Source organism: Rhopilema esculentum, chromosome 12, assembly GCF_057945365.1.
Source record: "Rhopilema esculentum isolate cy_ngs chromosome 12, ASM5794536v1, whole genome shotgun sequence".
In the NCBI taxonomy this organism is placed as follows: domain Eukaryota; kingdom Metazoa; phylum Cnidaria; class Scyphozoa; order Rhizostomeae; family Rhizostomatidae; genus Rhopilema; species Rhopilema esculentum.
In genome coordinates this window covers 10230885-10252052 of record NC_142826.1, presented here as the reverse complement: position 1 = coordinate 10252052, position 21168 = coordinate 10230885, and the positions used below count along the sequence as shown (strand labels likewise).

Below are 21168 nucleotides of genomic sequence, written 5' to 3'. Positions count from 1 at the left end.
ATTACCTTCATGGGAGAGCAATCTTCTCGCCACAAATGAAGATGTTGCCAAAAAATTTGTGTTGAAGAAACCCTTTTATAAAGATGAAGAAATGTTGCGAATGTACCTACAAACTTGGCAAAAATATTTACAAGTAAAGAAATCAAGATGCCCCATTTCAAATTGCAGCTACATACTGAGTGCTCATCTTGTTTCTCCACCAAAAATTTCATTGACTAAAAAGCCACCAAAACTAATACTTTATCCGCAAAATGGTGGTTCTTCGTGGTTACATAATTTATCGTCTTGACTTAGTAAAGTAAGTAGAATACAAGAAGGACCCATTGTTAGAGGCAAGTAAGACAAAAAGGACTTGAATTTATTTTTTGCAAGCCTTTATAATGGTTAATGTAGACTAGATTTCATTACGAGCAACAGTGTAAAATAGACATCTTGCGCAAAAGAATTAAAAAAGAGATCTATTTACCGTCGGATGTTTTCTAAAAACAAATAAATACTCTATATGAAAAGAGGAAGTAATATAAGGAAATATAAAGCAAATAAATCAAATAATGACATAAAAACCAAGGAGTATTGTTTGAGAAGACAGACTGTCAAGTGATTCGGAATCGAAGAAGATATGGAAAACTAATGACATCAATATTGATGAAAATTGGTGTGGTCGAAAAGAAAAAAATGCAAATGTAAAAAGCTGTGACCAACGGCGGTGGCGCTGTAAAAATACGATCTTTCATTGGTTTGGTAGAACTTTGGGATACTCTAATAAATTTTTAACTTAGAAATCCATTGAAAATAACTCAAAAAGGGACGAAAAACCAGCTGTTCGTGCATCAGTTCTGTCTAGTAATCCATGCAAACGAATTTTTCACAAGGAATCGCGAAAACTCCCCTTCATTTGGATTAAACAATCACTCGGGTCACATATGGATTTTTCCACGGCATGTTGCATTTGTAACAGAGCTTCACGGCCGGGGCTCAGCAATATCTTTGAAAAGCAAAAATATCACATGCTTGAAGTGGAAAAATTTACAAAAAATGCGATGAATCGTCCTCTTGGCATTGTCGTTTAAGACAACACAAGGTGTCAGCAGGCCGGGGAACAACGTGTTTTCAAGCGACATATTTATACAAAACGTTAAAAATAAGGGAGATCAGCTAAATTATTGAATAGCAAGCAGTTTTACGCTGTCCCCATTAAATAGATGTGTCTGGAATTCAATGATTTTCCTTAAACATTCAACAGACCACATTAATGCAAGAAAATACAGCCAATCCCCACAATCATATCTTTGTTTTCGAACTCACTGGAAATTATTGAAAGAATCTTCTAAAAACGTGTCAGTAGAAACTGTCTAACTTTTAAAACAGCCAGTATCTGTGCAAGAGAGTGTCGTAAATGCATGTAAAGGAGGAAAAAAAAGAAAACACAACAATTAGTGGCTATATATCTTGTGTTACAAAATCTTGTTGTTTCTGTCTTGAATTTTAAATTCTTCAATGTCAAAATTTAAAAATGGTATTTTAGAGTGTTTGTTTTTCTCAAAGCCATTATTGTAACTTTTTCAGTCTGTAAGAAAGATATTTCTATGCAAAGCAGTTGACACTAAAGAATACCATATAGCAAATAATCAAAGACCCCTCTGTACCGACCCTTTAGGTCTGAACTGTTCGTTTGCTAGAGCATCGACAGGGCTGGGGTAAAACCTACTGGACATGGAGCTTAAAGGGGCCAATCAAAACTTAATAGAATATTATCATAAGTAACCAGCTCGAAAGGACCCTGAAATTAACTACTTATTACACAAGCAGCATAATCATAATCAACACGGATTTAAATTGGCTTGTCTATCCTGATAACAAGTGATTGCATACACTCTTTTTTATGAGAACAATTTTATAAGGATACGAGCTTTAAAATTTGTCAAAAATTAAGAACAAATTAAGAACAAGCAGAGACTGTGCTACTGTAACATGTAGTTTTTAAAAATGCTTCATCTCATAAACGAGGATCTTTAGCATGTGTAGGTGCCTTTTCGGTGAATATTTAAACTTGTCGGCAAGTTATGGATGTCTCACTCACTTCCTTGTCAAACAAAGCCCGAGCACCTCCCTATAACGCAAAATCTAGCATGTGCACTGTATACACTCTGATAACTTATGAACAAATTAAGAACCATCCAGCCTCAGATTTTCACGAAAAAAATAAGAACAGGGGCCTGAACTTGAATTAACTGGTTCTCAAGGTTCTTTTAAAAAAGAGAGTGTAGTAATCCTGATTGACATCGCCGCTGATAAAATTGGCCGCCTACAGTCAAGAAGAAACAGACACATTACTTTCAACAAAGTTGCATCATGGTTATAACATTGGGAATCCTATTCAGCTTTGCAGTTGTTAGAATTTCTAGAAATACACGCTTTTTTTATAAGAACAATTTTATAAGAACACGAGCCTCAAAACTGGTCAAAAGTTAAGAACAAATTAAGAACAAGCTGAGGCTGAGCTTCTGCAAAATGCAATTTTGAACAACGTTTTTTCTCAAAATCGAGGATTTTTAGCGATGTGTGGGTGCTTTTTCGGTGAATATTCAAATTTGTCAGCAAATTAAGGCTGTCTCACTCACTTTGTTGGCAAATGAGGCCTGAACACCTCCTTAGAGCGAAAAAGCTAGCAATAGCACTGCTTACATCCTCTTAATTTAAGAAAAAATTAAGAACAATCCAGCCTCAGATTTTCGAAAAAAATTAAGAACAGATAGCCTGAACTTAAATTTACTGGTTCTTTTAAAAAAAGAGTGTAATAGAAAAATTCAATTTCTACCCAGTCATTCGGATAACATACATCATCAGGCGCTAATGTGTTAATCACAAAAACAAACAAACATTGCTGTTCGTGAGCAGAAAACGATTGCTACGGCCAGGAGGACAAACGCGTGTTCAAACGAAAATTCTTCAGGCATGCTTTGTGCGACACGCAATGGAGTTTAAATGCCCGTCCCCACAGTTGGTCCTTATCCAGTTAACATACCCCTGAAGTCGAAATTACTTTGCATAACAGCGAAGGAAAACTAATCTTTGAATATTTGTTAGCACCAATCTGGTTAAAATTGCATCATGTGAAGACACGCTCTAATTAATAGCCGATTAGTTAATTGACTACCCAATCAGAGAGGTCAAGAGATGGGTAGGTCGCAGAAAAACGCGGTCCTTTGAAACACTGGCTACCGAATACACGCCACATTTTCCAAACGAACCGCGGTCAACTAGTTCAGTTTACAAACATGTGCTAATTAATTGGTGTTAATCTGTTGATCGTCCGATTAATTGCAAAGGGTCAAAGTATCAAACAGTTCTACATGCAAAATGAAATGAAACTCCATTCTTTATTAAAAGAAACACGGTACGAGCTGATGACCAGTTAAAATCACACAGTACTGGTTCAAAATATTAGCAACTTTTGTTTTCATCACAGAAGGACCAGTAAATTTAAGTTAAGGCTGTTCTTAATTCTTTTGAAAATTTGAGGCTGGATTGTTCTTAATTTGTTCTCAAATTAATAGGGTGTAAGCAGTGCGAGTGCTAGCTTTTTTCGCTCTGGGGAGGTGTTCAAGCCTCATTTGCCAACAAAGTGAGTGCTGTGTTCAAACCGAGGTCTTCAAACCTTGTCCAAGCTTCATTTGCTGCCAAGTTTGAAAATTCACCGAAAAAGCATCCAAGCATGGTTAAAAATCCTCGTTTATGAGATAAAACGTTGTTCAAAATTACATTTTACAGTAGCTCAGCCTCAGCTTGTTCTTAATTCGTTCTTAACTTTGGACCAATTTTGAGGCTCGTGTTCTTATAGTTCTTAAAAAAGGAGTTTATCTAATCTTACTGAAATTTCAATATAATCTGATTAAAATTCAAAGGTACATTCTCTTTGGTTATTGCATGCTGCTAATCCCAAAATTCGAATACCATATAACCCTAGAAAACACAGATATAAATAAAGAACCGAAATATATGGTCTATTGACAATGCTGAAAACACGAAACAACTGCTACTAATTCTAGACACTAATAAATAGGGGACACCCAGATCGGGAGAGTATACTGAATAAAGGTCCCAAAATAATCTGTCACAAAATAAAAATTTTGTGCAGACATAAATCTGCATATACTTATAAATTATATACAGAATAGATTCAGCCCATACAGTAAAATAACAACATGAAGTTGTTATAGCGCTAGTTCTTCATTGTGTGTCGCTTATTTACAGTTTCAAGCAGAAAAAACAAACACAAATATCTTTGAAAATGGTGTTTCAAGAATTGATAGAATGTAGCCATAAAATATATCCTTTCAAGCTCCTTTCTCTCTGTCCAAGAAACACAATCCCGACAGGAGCAGCCCTTGGAAGGAGTATTGCTCCTCGAGTACGGTTATCCATCGATTGTTATTAATTGGAAGATGGAATTCGGAAATGAAACATGGAGCCAGTAGCTAACTAGTTGAGAATAAGCAAGGGTAATCAGTTGAGGCCAGTTTCAAATATTGTATCGCTCTTACCTGGAATCTTGGAGATTTGAGATTTTAATATATTATGAAGGTCCTTTGCGATATTCCTTTACTTTAAATATCTATCAAGATACCTTTACCTCAAAGTCAAAAACTCAACATTAAATCATAAAGTTCTAGCGTAGAGCCTCTTTTATTAGTTTTAGAGCAGAGAAGAAACTAATAAATATATAGTCACAGAAAACCTTGCTTTGCCTATAAATTCAAAAAGATTTCTAGAGAAAAAAATTTATCGGGGATCGATTTATTGTTGAGTCAATGTACACTAAAAGAGGCAAAAAATGCTTGACTGGACTTGATTTCATAATTCTCTGATGTTACTGTTAATGTCCTTCCTCTCTATATTGTTGCGTGCACATTTATTTTTCATTGAGGACGATCGCAAATGGAGAGACTTGACCCTTCATATGCTAAAATTTGAAAAATAACAGCTATTCTGGAAATTTAGGCACATTGGCCGGTAGGAAACATCTGTCAACCACCTGTGGTTTTGGAATTCCAAGGCAGGATACTCTGACTAAATTGAGTTGGTTCATTTTGCACGTTCATATTCAAATTACAAAAACATTTCAAATCTAGACAAGTTCACATTGCTGTCTTTTCGCGGGTCTCCTTGCTAATGGTCTGTGGTTAAAATAAATTCAAATTGTATGCCCTATGCATATTAATCACCTCACACCCATACACTCCATATTTTATATCATCAGTGGCTATGACCTATTTGATCATCCCACAAAGCCAAAACGCATAACACACTTTTTAGAGACAGTATCAATTAGCCAAGCAAACGTTAGTGGGTCCACAGAGGCAACATAATGCTCTACATGTGCCCTCAAACTGAAGATATATTGCTTTCAACTTGAAAACTAGCGAATTAAAAGCATTCAATCCATATTCACTTTAAGGTGCTATGCCAATCTACTTGCGGAAACCAATCCTAAAAACTATCGGCCTAAAAATAGTGCTTTGGAGAGAGACGCAGTGCAATTACCACGCATATTAAAGCAGCTCAGCTTGCGTAAAACTATCATAGTTATCATAGTAAGAACTTGGAAATTTGTTGTAGTTCTTGTTTAATGATTTGTATCACCCTTTTCCCTTTTCATCTAATTTTTATCCCATGGAAATTTGTCTCATTTTCATCTCAAATTTTACTTCTTTCAAAATTTTAGCAAGTGTTTTCAAAAGGCAACGTTACAGAATACAGTCGTGACACCTAGTCAGCAAGAAGCTCCTTAGTAACATCTCCATAAGGAAATTTCATAGTCAATTTTTCATATTTTCATCACCCTCCGTGGAAATTATCAAAGGAACAATAGCCCCAATAAGAAATATTTTTACTCTATTGAAACAAAATTTACAGCAGTCATTACTAAAAGTTTTGAGAATTTTGCTCGTAAATGAAGCATTTGTCGATAATAAAAGTTAAAATGTCTCAAAATGTAATTCACTGAGCGTCTATCTATTAAAATTTTTCAAAAAGGATCAGAATATATCATTTAGAAAAATTTAGAACTGATCCGAAATTTGAAAAAGCAAATTATGGAATTTTTTTGCTGAAGCAAAACCACTAAATTAAATTCTAGTTGAAATGCCTTAAAACTGAAAATAACAATGTAAAAACTAAAGTGAAAAATATACAATAAGGCTAACAATCGGTTCTGAAAACAGCGATTGATAAAGAATTTTAATTCCCTGATTAAAATTGCAGATCTACTTCTAAGATTTGGCATTGACGAGGGTAAATATGATCATATGGATTTTGAATTGATTGAAACATTTCATATTTATTGGCAAGGGCGTTGTTTCCCGGTGGGCCCCTTTCAAGTGAGTTTGTAAAAACCCAGGACGAACAGGCCTCTGTGAAAGAGATGCGTGGAATATGAACAGGGCCACCGAAAGGGGGACAAGAAGGGGCAAACTGCCCCAGGGTCTCAAGGTATAGAGGGCCTCTTAAAGCAAGGAATTCTATTTTAAGAACTGAATTTTAACGAAACGCAACAAAGTATGCCTAAAAAGTTGTAAAACGTGGTAAACGACTCAAAAAAACATTCTGAAATGTATTTCAAGTAAATCTAAAGGGCGTGATCGCAAAAATTGATGCGTGGATGTGAAAGAGATGCGTGGAATATGAACAGGGCCACCGAAAGGGGGACAAGAAGGGGCAAACTGCCCCAGGGTCTCAAGGTATAGAGGGCCTCTTAAAGCAAGGAATTCTATTTTAAGAACTGAATTTTAACGAAACGCAACAAAGTATGCCTAAAAAGTTGTAAAACGTGGTAAACGACTCAAAAAAACATTCTGAAATGTATTTCAAGTAAATCTAAAGGGCGTGATCGCAAAAATTTTTAGCTCCGTTTGTGTTTGTATCAAGCGTGCACTGCAGCATTGGATTTGTTCCATATTTTTTGCAGTCTTCAAAAGAGTACATCTGCATGCTATAAAAATAGCTTTTCAATTTTTAACCATTAGCACCCTAAAACACTTGTCAGGTTTATCTGTTTTAGGTACTTTTTGCATCAGTTACACTGACAAAAATAGTTGTTTTACATGTGATCAAAAACATACTTCAAGTTTTTTTTTCAAATGCTTGTAGCCTAATTACAGGTATGGTGGAATCCTGAGGATAACCTAACTGTAAAAGCAAGCTACAAAGAGCAAATTATTATATAAAAGAAAGCAATGATGGGCTGAAAGTTACCAAGAAAGAACAAAATTATATGATTGAGGCTCTTTCAAGAATTTCGTAATGATAGTAATCCATTTCTCTGAAAAAATATTGTGCTACACCTAAAACAATTCCTAAATCGAGTCGACACCGAACTCTAAAAAAATATTGTCAAGCAAAATAACCCTCAATGACATTGGATGAAGAAACTGGTACAATTAACGTTTAGTATCCAAACGTACAAGATTTTGCAGCAGCTCTAAAGACAACACAATCGACAATGTGTTCACTTTTCTGACAGAGTTTATAGGGTTACTCTTTTGTGACAATATTACTCAAATTTTGTACAAACCTTGGAGGAGCAGCCACCTGTTGAACCAAGTCGTCCTCTTGAACATCATCGAGATCCGGAATAACAGGAATATCTAAAAGTTATTAACAAAGTATATAACGCAATTACAAGTGAAGACCTGATTCGATGCCACTTAATCAGTTTTGATTAGTGATTAGGAAATAGATCGCAAAAATATCGAATAAAATGATACTTATCAAATAAACGTGAAGGGTAATAAAAAACCAATTTTCACAAAGACCCTGGTCAAAACCCAAAATAAATATTGAAACAAAATTTCTTGCAGTTAGTTATAAAATTAATCGCAAAGAAAATTATCAATTACATTCGCTGATATAATCGCTGAGAAAACACATAACTGAGAGTTGAAAAATTGTGCAATCCTCGCAAAACCAACTTGAATTAGATAAAGTTGACAATCAAATAAACAATGAAATTGAAAAATTTGACACATAGTTTATTGAAAATTAAATCTGCTCGTCATTCAAAAATTAATGTAGAATAAAAATCCATCAAAAAAGTTTTTGAAATACAATACAAAAGCAGCTTGAAAATTAAGGCTAAATCAATAGCTAAAAACGTGTAAATATATAATCGATTTTTTTAGAAAAAAAACAAACGAATCAGCAAAAATGTAAAAAGGTGCAGCATTAAAGATTCAAGCATTGAAGAAATAAAAAAAATCAGAAGGAAATAATTTGAAAGTAAATCTTGAATACGATAAGACAATAAAATTTGCCTGTGAAGGGTTGTCCGTTCAATTTTGAAGCAAAACGAGATAGAATTCGTAGAAAGTAACCATTTTGTAAAATAGGATAGAAAATAATTCAGAAGTCGATTCAAGGCAAAAAAATTAATGATATAAGAAACAAAGCAAAAAAATAGAAAAAGTTAAGTCTAAAGTCGATGCTAATTTTGTGTTGATAAAAGAACAATGGTTATAATTAGATTAGAAAGAAAACTTTTCACAGCAAAACTCGTGTCATAAAGAGCTTACTGACAAAACGTAAAAAAAGGAAAGTAAAATCAAAAGTGAATATTCGTTCTTTGTTACAAAAAGAACAGTTAGAAATAAAAAAACGTAAAATGTAAATAATTACTGTGTGTTACTCAATGAATAATAAATAATGGAAATACGATAAGATTTTAGAAAAAAAATGCAGCTCTTCAAATCAGCTACAAAAAGAAAACTTTGCAAGGCGAAATACATGTCATAAAAAGTTGAATGACAAAACGTTGGAAAATTGAAAAAGTAAAATAAAAAGTCAATATTTATTCTGTGCTTCTAACAGAAAAATTAATAATGCAAAACGATAAAATTATTAATCCAAAATTCAACTCTAAATAATAGCTACAGAAAGAAAAACTTTCTAAACTTAAATAAATAGCATAAAATTTAAAGAGACGCCAAAAAATTTAAACACGCAGAAAAATAAAATAAAAAGTTAATTTTCATTCTGAGTTTCTGGAAAACCTAATGCAAAATAATAAAACTGTTAAACCGAAAGTCAATAATTCATATTTATTTTAGGAAGCAAACCTTCAACATTTAAATGAAACAATAAAGATATGATTCAAAACAAAGTTAACACGTAAACAAATAGAAAAATAAACTCAAAAGTCATTATCGATTCTATTATGTAGAAAGAAGGACTCCTTATGCAAAAGTGGTGACATTTAAAAACAAAATTAAATTCTTTTTAATTTCAATAGAAAAAAGTTCAAAAACAGCCAAATACATGCAACTAGAGATTACTAAAAACGTAAAGAGAAAGAAAAAGTAAAATCAAAAGTCCATCATTATTCATTGTTACTTAAAGTAACACCCTTAATCCCAAAACATTGATATTGTACAACCGAAATTCAACTCATAACTACAGAAAGAAAAATTTCCAACGCAAAGTAGTATTATAAAGAGATGACCGAAAGATACAGCAACAAAAAGATAATAAATTGTAAATATTTATTTTGTGCTGGTGAAAGAAAAACTAATAATGCAAAAACTATAAAACTTTAAAACCAAAACTCAACCCCTTAAAATAGACAAAGAAAGAAAACTTTCTAAAGCTAATTCAATTTATTATGTGCTTGTGAAAAGAAAACTAACAATGCAAAAAATAATAAAATTTGAAACCAAAATTGAACTCCTTATAAAAGTACGAACATACCAACCTTCTAAAGTGAAAATGAAAACTAATAATGCAAGAACTACAAAATTAAAATCAAACTTCAACTCGTTATAAAAGATATAATGAGAACTTTCTAAAGTTAAACATGTAGCATGATAAAATGACTAAAAAATACAAACAAACAGAACAAGTAAAATTAAAAGTCAATTTTTATTGATTACTTAAAGAAAAGTTGATAATAAAAAAACGATACAGCTGTTAAACCAATATTGATTTTTTTTAAATTCGTAAAGATCCAAAAAAAAGTACAGATAAACAAAACAAAACAACCGAAAGAATAAAACACACATGGTACGTGCAAAAACAAAACGACATAGATAAAATCGAAGAATACCATAAGACAAAAATTAACTCATTTCTAAAATTAAAAAATAAAAAATGCTCTCTTTTCTTAATCAGATAACTTAATTATGGTATTAATTTGATCAATTAGTATAGGTTTTTGAAAAAGTATGCAGCTGGAAAAATCTTTAACCTCTAGCTAGGCGAGTTTTTAATATATTTGGTCACATTTCAAATATATCAAAATATATCGATATTCAAAAAGATAACAAAAGATATAATCCAAATAAATGACTGCCAGTTGTTGATCTCTGTTCACCATTCTCTCTATAATTTATATTGGAAAGCTTTTAAAACACTGGATTTCTGCATAATTTAAAATTCATACCGTCATCTTGCTCTTCCAAATTGACAGTTGCGTCTGGGCGAAGCCGTTCGCTAAAACGAAATTCGGAAACATGATAAGATTGATTTGTTTTTATAATAAACAAATTTCATTTCATCACTCTACTTCTTTTCTTCGTTGAATTAAGTATATTCATTATGTAGAAGTTTGAAAAATGGCTGCGAAAATTTCTTTCAAAAACTGACGAAAGTTTTCCCAAGAACAGTTCATTCCAAAAAAGGGGAAAGACATTATGTGACAAGAGACTTACACCTCAACATTACTGATATACATTTCTAGATGATGAGATTTATTGAAGTGGTATTGACTAGGAAACTTTTAACTGTTAAGGACATATAAACAACGTGCAATAACTAACTCACAGATAATAAACGTTTCTACCAGAATCAGTAAATTATAATATTACAGGTGCCTAGAAAAGACTGTGTATTTCCTAAACCAAATATTGAAAATCAAAACTAATGATCAGATTTCAAAATCAGTCATGTGAAAGCAACACTATCATGTAAATGCGCAATATCATGCTGATACGTGGAATTTAACAAAAAAAATACAATTTGTAACAAGTGGCATATCTGAAAAACATTGCTAAACGAGGAGTAATATGGACATTTCATATTAGAGATGCTTTTAGCAAATTGTTGATAATGAAACGATTGATACTTGACAAGTGTCTAGATTTTGAGTTTTAAAATTTAGAATTAAAAACTGAGAAATTATTAGCATTATAAAAGGAAGCTTGAGTGCCCTTTATGAGTAATCTAACTTTGATTTATGTAAATTAATCTAACTTAGAAAAAAACTAATTTTTATTTAGCCTGAACATCAGTTTATATTACCCTCACTTGAGCTATATTGAGCTATATAAAATAATTCAGACTATTCTAGCTTAAATTTAGACTAACTTAACTTGAAATTAGATTCATCTCACATTAGCATAGACGTGTCTAAGGGCCTGTTTATATGAGTAAAGTTATCCCCCTTCCAGTCTATGGGCTGCGAGGTGAGATCCAGCCTTCCTATACAAAGCTTTGTAATTTCAATCTGGTGCTTATCTGAGAAATGCTCTTTCCGGGGCAAATGAGATCCTGCTCTCAGCTTGCCGGATCTCACCTCTTGGGATGAAATTTTTCCATATCAACACAAAACTGGCTGGAAGTAGGATTGGAAGGTGGAATTCAATTTTTATCTTTGCACATGTGCTGGTGTTGCGATATCGGAGAAACCGGTGAGATGGGATAAAAAGAGGCCATCAACTGGAAGGTGGGAAAGAATTTGCATATAAACATGCGATGATATCATCCCATTTGCCAGCTAATAGGCTGAAAGGTGGCATAAATTTGCTCATATAAACAGGCCCCAACTTTGGTTTAGATAAACTTCATTTGAGTTCCTTTAAACCTCAGTTGAGTCTAGACAATATATCTTGTGTTCAGACTAATACCCTATTACCCCGCATTAAAACCTATGGGCTTGTATGAAATATTTCTATAATTTTGAATTTTTCAATTGGAAAAATGCACCTTTATATAGGCCCATGGGCCTTTAAAAATTTAGCTTCTGCATGTCACCAAAGAAGCAACAAGAAGGGAAATGGCTACAAGTCCATTGCAAATACTATCTCAAGGGACCAGATACATATCTTGAAAAAGCAGAATATCTAGACAAAGATATTATCGAAAAGTTATTTGATCTTTTATGAAGTACACGTTACTCTAAAGTACCATTTACATCCACATTTTGAAATGAGAAGCCTCTCCTTTAAAGGGCCAGTAGGCCTATGCCCGAAAATAAGCCCATGATCCTTTATACAGGGTGGGCCTAAACGAGGGGTAACAGGCTTTAGGTTGAGTTTAGACAACTAGCAATTAAACAAATCTCACATGAGTTTAGACAAGTCTAACTCAAGTTTAGATGATGCAACTTAAAACGAATCTACATTATTATATTCAAGTTTTATCTGGGAATAGAATGGCATAAATTTAGAACAAACTCCATAAAATCGACAATTGCTGGTTTTACCTTATCAATGAATAAACAAATTAGAAATCTGATTGATTTTTCTTCATTGTAACTCATTGTTGTGTTATTTTTGGTAAATAATACCTGCCATGAACATGTTCACTAGTTAAAAAGAAAATTGATTATCAAAAGGATAAAATAAGTTACAAAACTTACTCTATTTCTTCCACACTTGTACCCTTTTTCTTCCTGTAAAAGTTGTAAAAAGTTAGTTCATTGAAATCAGGAGTAATGAACCACCTTATATATACCTCTAAAGAAAAAGCACCTGCGCTTTTTAGTGCACATATCGAGAAAATTGACATTTATTTAGCCAATGTAATTCAATACCATATAATGCAAATAATAAAACTTCTAACGAACACGTTTAGTAGCTATTTAGAAATCTTCTACTAAGGAAATTGTTACATTTCAAGCACTGGGCCGTTATTATCCATCACTATTTCACGATGTAAATCAGGTGATATGTTCTCTTGTCTCTAGCAATGCAAAGACTGAAGCAAGCTAGAGAAAACGATTTGCATCATAATGCTGCCAAGCATATCGATTAGAATTCGGAAAATTCAACATAAAATTTATAAAGTATTGAGCAACTAAACATCAGAAAAATGCACAATTTTATACTGAAAAACTTGATGTTTCTTATTGCAGATGCTGTTGGTGCGACTAAACATTCCTTTGAGACAATGTATCAGTTTTTAGTTTCATTTCATTTTAAAATACCTACACCGGGCAAGTTTCTAGTTAAACAGTCGTCTTAAAAAGAAGATATGTGAATTGGTTAATTTCTTTAGTTTAGATGCCTTGACCTTCTTTTCGATAATTTTTAAATAAAGATGTCAGGTAGTTAGGTCCAAAATTAAGCTCGGAAAAAAATTCGATTTGGATTGTCGTTTACCAAAATGAATGGAAATTGTTGTTCATACTGAAATTGCTAGAGTCTCGTCTTTTTGCTCATTTCGTTATATTGGGGTATAGAACTGATTGCACCCTTCAGTTTTATTTCCTTAATAGCTCGTTGAACTAAATATATTCTCGTCGAAGTAAGATTCAGTTTATTTTAATAGTCAACGCGACTGCTCGATGTAGAGTGCACGAAGAAGCTTAGCCAACAATGTATTAGCTTGAAAAACTTTGGCCAGATTGACGATAACTGTTTCAATCAATGGTGTAAAGCTTTACGACGTTAACAATGTTTGAAACTCCCTTTTTTCGGTACTGGTGCTACCATACAAATAAGATTCACTGAGAGCATCCAAATTGCTGTAGTTTGGGGGCAAAATGAGCTTGCAAAGCATGCCTTCTGAGAAACTACGTTATAATCAACAAAGTTCGGTTGAGATTTAAGCTGTCTGTTTAACACTTCTGTGTAAAATAAAAGTCTTGATAAATTCATGATGCAAAAACATAGCGATATACAAATGACTCTGAACTTCCCAAAACTTTCAAGGCAATCGTTATCAAATCCATTTTAAAGGGACGTTTTAGCTCGAAAAATAAAAACTAAACAAAAACTTGAAGAGCCTGGCAACAATAAAATCCGGATCGATTCGAGACATCTTATATCGAATTTTTATATCGTGTTTTCTCCGGGTAACATTTCAAGAGAACAAACGAACAACTTTATGTCAAACGACATATTTTGTGTAGAAAAGCTTGACCTAGGTACGATAACAGCATCTAAAGGTACAGCAGAAGTTGAAATTCAAACCAATACAGAATTATTGTCATAAAGTCTCGCAAAAGATCGACCAAATGAAAATTTTTCACGGGACGTAGGATAAGTATTAAGGCATTAAAATTTAAAGTTATGAAAAGCAAACTGGGATGAAACGCATAAAAGTATATTGAGTGCGGGTAGCATGATATAAGCATGCGATGACCACCACATCATACAGAGGTTCTGTTACAAACCTGGATTTCAGGGACATCTTTATCATTCACTTAATTTAAAGTGAGTAGCTACAATAATTTTGGTAAATCTAAATTAAAACAAAGAGCGAGGCTAAGCAAGCATCTTTCATTGTATACGGGGAATAGCTTCGAGATAACTGAGATGAACACCCCTGGCAAGATAGCAAGATTAACTCTGCAAAAAGGCCCTATTCCTTGCATCCCAGGCAGTTTATACGCTAAAAGCACTGGTATACATATTGCTTAAAAAATTTTATGAGTTCAAACTCGGTTTCAAAACATTCATTCTTCTCGTTGAATGTAATTTATCATTTAGTTGCAGTTGTAGCGGTAACTTTAATACATCACGTTGAAATACCTACGTATTTTCAGCTCTCCAAATAAAGGAGGAGTTGTATAGAGCAACTGTAGAAATTCTTCGCTAGACCTATTCTTCGAGGGCTGAGGTTACCGACGAGAGAGGAAGAGGTTAGCAAAACAATAAAGAGGATCTATAAGGTAAAGATCCTACATTAGAGGAAAAGAAATCTCTAATATTCGTCACAGAAAAAGTTGACTTTGTGAAAATGGAAAAGATAAGCAGAGCATGTTGGATTAGGATCTGAGTTCGAAAAAGGTATCAAAAGTGGAGAAGTGGGAATTGGTTATTAGGGATCCTAAGGTACCAAATAATTTAGATTTCTCGTCGTCTTTTATCGCTATTTTGAACCAACTGAAACTCCATTTGTGGAAACTCCCCACCAAACGCTCTTGTGAATTTTCAACAACTGTCAGGCCCTCGCAGTTCAACTGAATGAGAACGGTAGTAAGTCCTGATACATTATTTCAGGTCCGTACCCACTTGAAAATGAGCAAAATACTATCATTACACGATTCCTTTCATCTACCTTTGCAAAAATAGCATTCGTTTATAAAAGAGTCCTTAAAACATCTTATAGTAGGCTCAAACTTTTTAATATTATAAACACAACCCAAATCGACATTGCAGGGAGTTTTACCGTCTTTAAATCAATTTATGTTTTCAGTGCTCCAGTGACATAAACTCACGTTCAATTTGCCACTTGCATATCGCATAAAGCCTGAGCCCCAAACTTTTTAGGGGTAAAGAGCCCCCAAGCTATTAAGATGGGGATTTGAAAATTTATGCAAAATCTAGTAAATATAGCAGATAGATATGTAGAGCAATAAATTAAAGAAAAAGATTGTAAGGTTTGGGTGTTGGAATGAAGATCAGGAGGGAGGGTGGAGGAAAGACTTTGAGAGAGAATAACGAGCTATATTGAGAATCACCAGAGTAAGGGGAAGAAAACGAATAGGCCGAAAGGCATAGGCAATTGCTTGAGTGATTGATAAACGAAGAGTAACATACACAGAACAAGGGCAAGACAGGTGAGAAGCTTCTAATAGATAACGGCAAAGAAATATGGGAGGAGAGAAACTTCTTAAATATTCTTACCCCACTTCATCGATGTCTTCGCTGTAATTGATAAATCATTTGTTAGAAGAGTTTGAAATAGACGATTGAAACGAACGACGGGTCGAATAAAAAGTTATAATCAGTGTTACCTATTCTTCTTTTCTTTAAAGTCGTCTGCCCAACCACCTTGCCGTCTTGTTGGCCTTGGAGATGTAGAGTTCTGAAAATAAAAAAAAACAGTCTCAGATTTCAGACAGACGAATAATTCTTTTGCATTTCAATGAAGACCTGTAAATCTGGGAAAATACAAGCAAAGCTTTTCATACTCTCTTTTATCAAGAAGATTCTTATCAATTTACGGTGCTGCAGCTGACCATCTGTCAAGCAAAGTCTCAAAGTATTTTTTTTATTTTTAGGTAAACTGTGGTTTTTTCACGCTTCTCACTGTTATGATTTGTTGTTGATATTCTATTACTCTTCACTATGTTGCAATAAAATTTGTTGCAATGAGTACTGGATCCGTGTTTAGCTTTGTGTTTAGCTTTGTGTTTAGCCCGTGTTTAGCCCGTGTTTAGCCCTGTAGATGATTCTAACTTCGTCTGAACTGGAAGACCCCTGTCAGAGTAAATGCATTGCTAGTAGAAGACACGCTTAAAACACCAACAGAGCAAACGTTCAAACCAAAAACCAAAGTTGCTATTTGACAAAAATCCATCAGGCCAATAACGAATTAAATCAAATTCAAAGAAAGGAATTTCCTCTGATAAAAAGTTTTCAAGTATCTTGCGTCAGATAAAGACAGAGAGAGAGTGAGACAGAGAAAGAAAGAGCAATTCCAAAGAAAAAAAGTTAAGAATGTATCTAGCTTGAGGATAAAAGTTAGAGTGGGATGAAAGTTTAGAACATTCATAAAAACTAGAAAAATGATGTGATCGAGTCTTTATCAAGTCGCTTCTATAAAGAACACTGGAAGCAAACAACAGGCTCAAAGGATGGAAACAACTTGCTAAGAAAACTGTCTATCACGTAATAACTACAAATTGCGACTAGATATAAACATTGACCAGAAAGATACATGTCTCATAATTAAAAAATTCTACCACCACTAACCAATACTGAGACAGCTATTTGCATTAGTTCAAGCAGGAAACTATACTTATTGGGTTTGTTTGATTACATGATATATACCGTTTTGGCAAGTATAAAGTAGCGAACTTGGCGAATACGCCCCCTTCGCATAGCAACAAGCGATCAAACATAGAATCAAACAAAGTAGCATGATGTCAAGTTGCTTGCGGATTAGATAATGCAGGAATATTAAGCCTGGCTTGAGGATATCATTTATTCATCACACTGAAGAGATGGCTAATCAAGTACAGAATGGTGTGCACTCTTTACCAAGTAGCGAAATTAGGCAGATGGCAGGCATAATCCGATGATAATGCAAGCGAGGAGAGAAAAACGATGCTCATTTCCAAGTCCTGGCTGCGTTTGATCACGGATTGCCAATACAAATCGCGAATTCCCGATAATACATTACATGAAAGAGCATTTTAGGTAGCACTCATCATCATTACTACTACATCAAAACTAGAAGCAATTACAAGCAGATGAAATCGTGACAAGGCAAAGTTTCTCAGGTACAAATCAACTTACTTTAAACTCATCAAGACCATCGCTCGAGCTGGTGGTTAGGCCGGACATTGTTGTATAGGAAGCTCTGAAGATCGAGCAATCACACAACTAATCATATGTTACCAAGAACTAAGACGACTATATAAGTACCAGCTGCCTATTGCATCCAAAATGATAAGAAAACAGGTTGCGCACAATAAGCCAATCAATAAATTATGAACCGCCAATTCTTTGATCTTTGAATATTCGCATGTTCTCACCTGACTAAAAGCGTATTTTTATTACTTTGCAAAAGCAAACCTGTCTAAAAATTAAACATAATGATATTAAGATTAAATGGATTGAATATTTTAGCACCTATGATTGGGTATATTAACAAAACAGAGGACGAACATAAGATTTATACCATATCTATACATGTTATCCTATTAGGCTATCAAAATGGTCATAAGTTTCTGAAATCGCACCGTTAGATAATTCTTACGAGGGCCATAGAGGACCTGCTCCGAAATTTACAAGGGCCACACCTACAGACATTTCACGAAAAAGAACAATCAACACTACTGCAAGAAAAGTTACAGATCCTTCATAAAGAACCTTGAGAAAATTAACAAGAGAAAGTTAAAGAAAAGAATAACAATGAACTTTTCGACAATATAAACTATGATGAAGAAGATTTGGCGCCGTTTTCCATTGTTATGTAGATTGAATGACACTTTTCAGTAAACACCAGGGCCTTTTTAACATACTGTCTAGGGGGGCGATTGCCCCTCCAGCCCCAGTGACTCTCCGTTGTTTAAAACAATAGGCAATGGTCCTCCTCTTTTTATAAACAAATTTTTGCCCCCGCAGCTAATTGCCCCTCCACTCGACACCCAAACTGGGAAGATAGGATAAAGCAATTTAAAATAGAAAGAAATCGTTTTTTTCTTGCTTCGGTGGAGTTAACAAGAAAGTTCACAATCACATCGACGGAGATTTACAACACGAAAAGGCAAATAGCATCTCTGATGACGTCACTTTCATAATTTTATCCTAACTTTAACAATAGAATTTCGATATTAGGATAAGGGATCTGCGATAATGATAAAAATTAACAAGCCACTCTCAATGCAAATAGAAGGCTGATAATGACGCAAACCAAACTTTAAAAGGGAATTATTTACTTATGCAGCAAACGTTATGCTCAGTCGCCACTAGTCAAAGGTAAGGTATCTGCCAAGACGGGAATAAATTAAGCCAGTTTTCAAACAGCACTAAATGAGCACTAAAGCTAAAATCGACAGACAACGATACCAGAAAGTCAGCCAGGCAGATGATACAATCTATACTACATGATTTGACCGGGAAACAACATCCCATTATTATTTACAGCTCAAGAGGGGCAGAGTTGGATAATACCTCGATTCAATAAAACCTAATCGCATTATGGGGATTCCAGCAAGCTTAAAGTTTTCAATAAGAATCCGGAAGATCCATAAAAAACGGGCTGTTTCAGATCATTTAAAAGAAAGGTTGTTCTTTTTGGTTTCTTTCTCAGTAAAATACAATGGATTCAAGACTCGTGATCAATCGATTTTTAGAACGAGATAAGTATTTTTTAACGTGGACATCACTTCAATAAAATTAAGAAAAGAATGCCAATACATGAGAAACTATCACTATTTGATTCGCAAATAGGGAATTTTCTGTACATTATATGTTAATTTGTTAACTATCAATTCTCGTTTAAATAAAAAACATGAGGTTATACAACAGTGTTCTGCTATGATAAGGATTTATTGATCCATGATTCAGCTATTCAGCCAAAACTGATATTCTATGCAAATAACGTATAATACTTATTGACAACAATCGCTTTGAACTGTTTTAAAAAGATATGACACAGAACTAATCATGAAAAGCAATTCTCGCCTCCTATGTCAAATGTTATGTTTACTTCTCCAATTATAAATGCTACGAGAATGGAGGCAGGTTCTCTTCGTGTACAAATAGCAAATTGTTTGAAAAAGGTAAGAATTTTCTAAGTTTAAACAATGTGTATACTCAATAGCGGTGACAAAAGTACGGTTAACTTTCACAATATTACCATAAGAACGGTTAACTTTCACAATATTTGTTCAGCCCTTCCAAGATCTATTAGTATCAGTGTTTCATTGGAGCAAGAATTATTGGTTAATGACCACAGAGTGTGTATGTGGTAAAAATGGGTTCACCCTTTGTCTGCTTGTTCTAAACTGATTCCAAAACACGGAAATGGAAGAATGACTTTGCTCAGCAAGATAAATGTCATCAAATTAAAATAAAGCACCATTCTAAAGGTGTGTTACCAATGATTTAATCACTATTTTTATTGCCACTGTCTCAATCCAATATACCCAGTTAACTTTTTACTATCAACCATAACTTTGAAAACGTTTCCAAACAGAAAATAGATTCCAGTTTACAAATAAGACTGCTAACACATTGCAGTGTATGTCGTATTTCTTACCACTGTTCCCTTGAAATCATCAACCTCTGTTGAAACATTATCACCAGTTTCAAGAGCCTCATTACTCCCAGAGAATGCATTCTTGCTACTTCCGAATTGTAGGCCAGTTCTTCTGCCTTGTCTTGCTTCCTGGCAATCAAGCAAATAATAATTCAGTACAACATAGCCTTTACATATGCCCTGGGTTATTGACACAAAAATATTTGACAAAATTGTATTTTGAATTCACTACATTTAAAATTTTCATAAAAAATTTGGAATGATGGGATATAGTTAAATATTATTGAATTCAAACAATTGAGCAACCTAAACTCAATTTAAGTAGTATATATTGCTAATGAGTTTTATCTATCCTATGTTAGCAGAGGTCCCCTTTTGAAATCTTCATCAAAACTGCTTTAAGGGCACCTCAAGACTTCTACCCTTGTTGTATGTACATACTTTGTTTATGTTTAAAAACTGTCAAAAAATGTCCTGTGACCTTTAAATTACACTTACAGTTTCCAATAAGTTGGGAAGCAAGATAATCATATTAGCATTAAATACCAGCAGGTAAGTAAGCAGAATCAAATGATATGAGTGGTTCTGTTCAAACAAGAACACATTCCAATACCATTTTACTTTGCCTAAAGTTCTTTGACCAACTAAACTTTGTTTCAACTTGTTTGGGACAGATTATTTTACATTCAAGACCTAATTTGCGTTGTAAGGGTATTAAATACTGAGTTCTGCATGTAAACAGCCTAAGTGAAAAAGAAGTAAGAGATAGAGAGTGATGGAGAAATAAGATTTGAGTAGGATATGCCTAACGACCAGTCTGCAGAGCGTGGCAGTTCTTGACAAGATCTTGTGTGTGCAAGAGCAAATATAAATGTGTGCATGTGTACAAGAGAGAGTGCTGAAAAAGTGTGCAATGTGTGCCAGAAGCTTTTCAAATCAGGAGGAGAGTATACTAGAGAAAACTCTATCTGCTCACAAAATGCACATATAGCTAAAAGTTGTACATATTTTCTCTTATTTAGTTATAGACAGTAACTTTTTCAACTTGTGACAATCAGATGGTTCTGACGCTGACCAACACAAGTTAAAGTTGTTTTAGGAATAATAAAATCCCAATTCATCAGCATTTTGAAATTTCAAAGAAAATGTTGTTTAGACCAAGATAGGAAAGCATTGTTTCAAAAAGGGTGGTCCTTAAAAATTTTCCAGTAGCCAGAAAAATTCGTGTGCAGCACTATG

The 21168-nt window shown here is 33.9% G+C and overlaps 1 protein-coding gene across 5 annotated transcripts in view; it reads right to left on the bottom strand.

The window, feature by feature from the left end:
- Positions 1-21168, bottom strand: part of LOC135681703 (intraflagellar transport protein 43 homolog A) — a 57416-nt gene that overhangs the window by 35584 nt on the left and 664 nt on the right. For 2 of the 5 annotated variants that reach the window (XM_065196287.2, XM_065196283.2), the window contains exons 2-7: positions 19930-20058; positions 15953-16023; positions 15843-15863; positions 12629-12661; positions 10433-10482; positions 7574-7646 (exon numbers count right to left, since the gene is read on the bottom strand). In XM_065196287.2, coding sequence (XP_065052359.2) covers positions 7574-7646; positions 10433-10482; positions 12629-12661; positions 15843-15863; positions 15953-16023; positions 19930-20058 — 377 coding nt within the window. Of the gene's footprint in view, positions 1-7573; positions 7647-10432; positions 10483-12628; positions 12662-15842; positions 15864-15952; positions 16024-17459; positions 19484-19929; positions 20059-21168 lie in introns of those variants that run through there. The other 3 variants (XM_065196285.2, XM_065196284.2, XM_065196286.2) reach the window with 3 other exon arrangements.